This window comes from Vigna angularis, chromosome 5 (assembly GCF_016808095.1).
Source record: "Vigna angularis cultivar LongXiaoDou No.4 chromosome 5, ASM1680809v1, whole genome shotgun sequence".
NCBI lineage: Eukaryota > Viridiplantae > Streptophyta > Magnoliopsida > Fabales > Fabaceae > Vigna > Vigna angularis.
In genome coordinates this window covers 14,257,885-14,260,578 of record NC_068974.1, presented here as the reverse complement: position 1 = coordinate 14,260,578, position 2,694 = coordinate 14,257,885, and the positions used below count along the sequence as shown (strand labels likewise).

The 2,694-nt window shown below is 29.4% G+C and overlaps 1 protein-coding gene across 1 annotated transcript; it reads right to left on the bottom strand.

Annotated features, from left to right (window-relative positions):
• Positions 1-850: 850 nt before the first annotated feature.
• On the bottom strand, positions 851-1,869 carry LOC108320254 (probable glutathione S-transferase parC). The gene is made up of 2 exons (XM_017551639.2): positions 1,447-1,869; positions 851-1,313 (listed from the first exon to the last, which is right to left on the bottom strand). Exons 1-2 carry the CDS (start codon positions 1,759-1,761, stop codon positions 969-971), a joined length of 660 nt encoding a protein of 219 aa, XP_017407128.1. The 5' UTR covers positions 1,762-1,869; the 3' UTR covers positions 851-968.
• Positions 1,870-2,694: the final 825 nt, after the last annotated feature.

Here is a 2,694-nt window from a genome sequence, read left to right as displayed (position 1 = left end):
TAATGAACCCCTTAAGAGTTCTTAAGGAAGAACTAGACATAACTCAAGATGAATGAACAAGTATAAAAATATAGTGTATTGTTTTTCTATTTAAACGTCTTCCATTTACTCATATCATTAAAACCTAGCGTGTATCCATCTTAAAGTTTTTGCACATTGTCTTTGTAAATAATTTGACGTTAATTTGCGAAAAAAAAGTTTAAAACATTGTTCAACCCTCTAGTATTCTCCTTACAACTTCAACGTGATTTGAATATAAAAATTAAAAAAATATATATATTATATTAAATTAGCTCTAAGTTTTTATTTAATATTAAAATAAGAAATGTTTCTTTTAGTCATTGTATTTTTTTTCACTTTGATTGATCTTCTTTGGATTTTATGTACATATAGTCAAGTGTTGTGTATTAATGGGAAAATATGTAAATTACATAAAAATTGCTACTCAAGACTTAGTTGTGTTTGTTTCTAATTAAGAATACTTTTGTTGATGAAGAAGGATTAACGAGTGACATTTATGGTTTTATCAAATGATTTGTATGTATATATAGAGATTTGAGGGAGAGAATGTTCTTCATTTTCGCATACGTGAATTTGCATAGATGCAGTGTTTATTTGAAAAACGGATATTTTTTTTTTCATCTTTGATTTGCTGATTGTGGTGAAACAAATAGATGAAATTGATTATGCGTTGAAAGGAACTGTTATTGAAGATAATACATCCTGGAATGGAAAGGAAGCGATTCCTTTATATTGAAGATGAAAAATCAAATATAATAAATAATATTTATTATTATAATACATTGATGAAAAATCCATCTTCTTGAAATCATCTTCAACGCACCCTTAGTTTTGCAAGAAATTAAGCCAGAAATTTGCATAAGTAAAGTTGACATTGAATATATAGAGTTACCAGAAAGTTGAAAGCAATAACAAAGATCCTTTCATGACAGAAGTTTATTGTGGTCTTAGTCCAAGTGATTGCTCTGTCTGTAGCTTAGAACAAAGTCATAGACGTCCTTCTCAGGAGCAAGAGATTTGGAAACACTTTCCCTCTGATTGCATCTCTCAGCCCAAGCAATGATCTTAGGAGACTCTGTCTTCACTTTGAAATTCCCCAATGCCTCAAAAGTGTAAAACCAGGTGGAGAAAGAGATGAGAGCAATGTCAACAAATCCAAATGTGTCTCCCCCAAAGTAAGCCTTCTCTCCAAGCTCCTTCTCCAGTTCCTTTAAGGCCTCCACAAACTCTTTCTTTGCCTCGTCAATCCCTTCTCTCTTTCCTGCCCATATCCTCCACCCAACATCACCTATCTGCATATTTTTTAAAACAGACAACATAAGACAAAGACTAAAACTTTAAATTTGACTGAGTTTTATGAAATTGATTTATATTTGAAATTCACTATTAACTAAAAGGTACTTTATGAAATGCTAAAAACCCTACCTTTTTGTTGACAAAATCAGCCCAGAACCTGGCCTGAGCTCTCTCGTAAGGATCTGAGGGTAAGAAAGAGCCTTTGTTCTTCCAAAGCTCATCAATATACTCAACAATAATGATGGACTCACATATGGGTTTACCACTGTGGATGAGAACTGGAATCTTCTTGTGAATTGGGTTCATTTGCAGAAGCAGTTGGGTTTTGTTTCCCAGATCCTCTTCTCTGTATTCATACTTTATCTCCTTCTCTGCAAGTGCTATCCTTGCTCTCATGCCGTACATACTCAGCCAGTCATCCAACAGAATCAACTCCTCTGCCATTTCCACTCACAACAGATCAACAACGCTTTTTCAACACCCTTTGCTTTTTAAGGTTGTCTCACACTTTTTCACACAACAGAAAAAGTGTCTTTAATCATCGGAAACAGTGTCTTTAATAATAGGTTTAGGTGGCCGGCTGTAAGACTTATATATAAATTATTGGAAAATTCAACAATTTCGCAATTAAGGATTCCTTGTTGGTCTACATCTTTATATTTTAATTTTAAGTAAGAATACATTTCTGTTTTATCATTCTTATATAAATCATGATTGAAGACTTTTCTGTTTTGATATTACCTGCTGTTGAACATTATGGCTACTTTTTATATTATATATATATATATATATATATAGATGTCTTACACTGATATTCTTTTATTAAATATCTACCAAACACCAATGACTTTAACATTTTTATTTTGAGGGAAAGTCTTCCTTGACCCAACTGTTCACTAAAAACTCCAACTTTACAACTGTTTTTTTTTAATAAAATATTATATTATAATAAAACAATAATTTATTTGATTGCAGTGAATATAAAATATGATTGCTTTTATTTTAAAATATGAAATATTTAATTCATAAAAATATCATTTTATTATCTCAATAGTACGTAAAAATTGAAGGGTGTATATGAAATGTTTTTTAAATATAAACAATATAACATTGAGTAAAAAGCATATCTCTCCTTTTGTATACTCCTTTTTAAATCTTATAATAGAGTATATAATAAAATCATATAATAATGTATTAGTTAATTAAAAAAAATTAACTATTTTTTAGAAAAAATATAAATTATTAAATAGTGATTGGCATTTAAATGTGAATACTTTCATATACGATAAAATGTCAATTTTGTTAATATCTTTAGAACTTATTAATATTTTTTAAATAATGCTTTATTTTTGTACTAATGTAATGTAACATTACCTA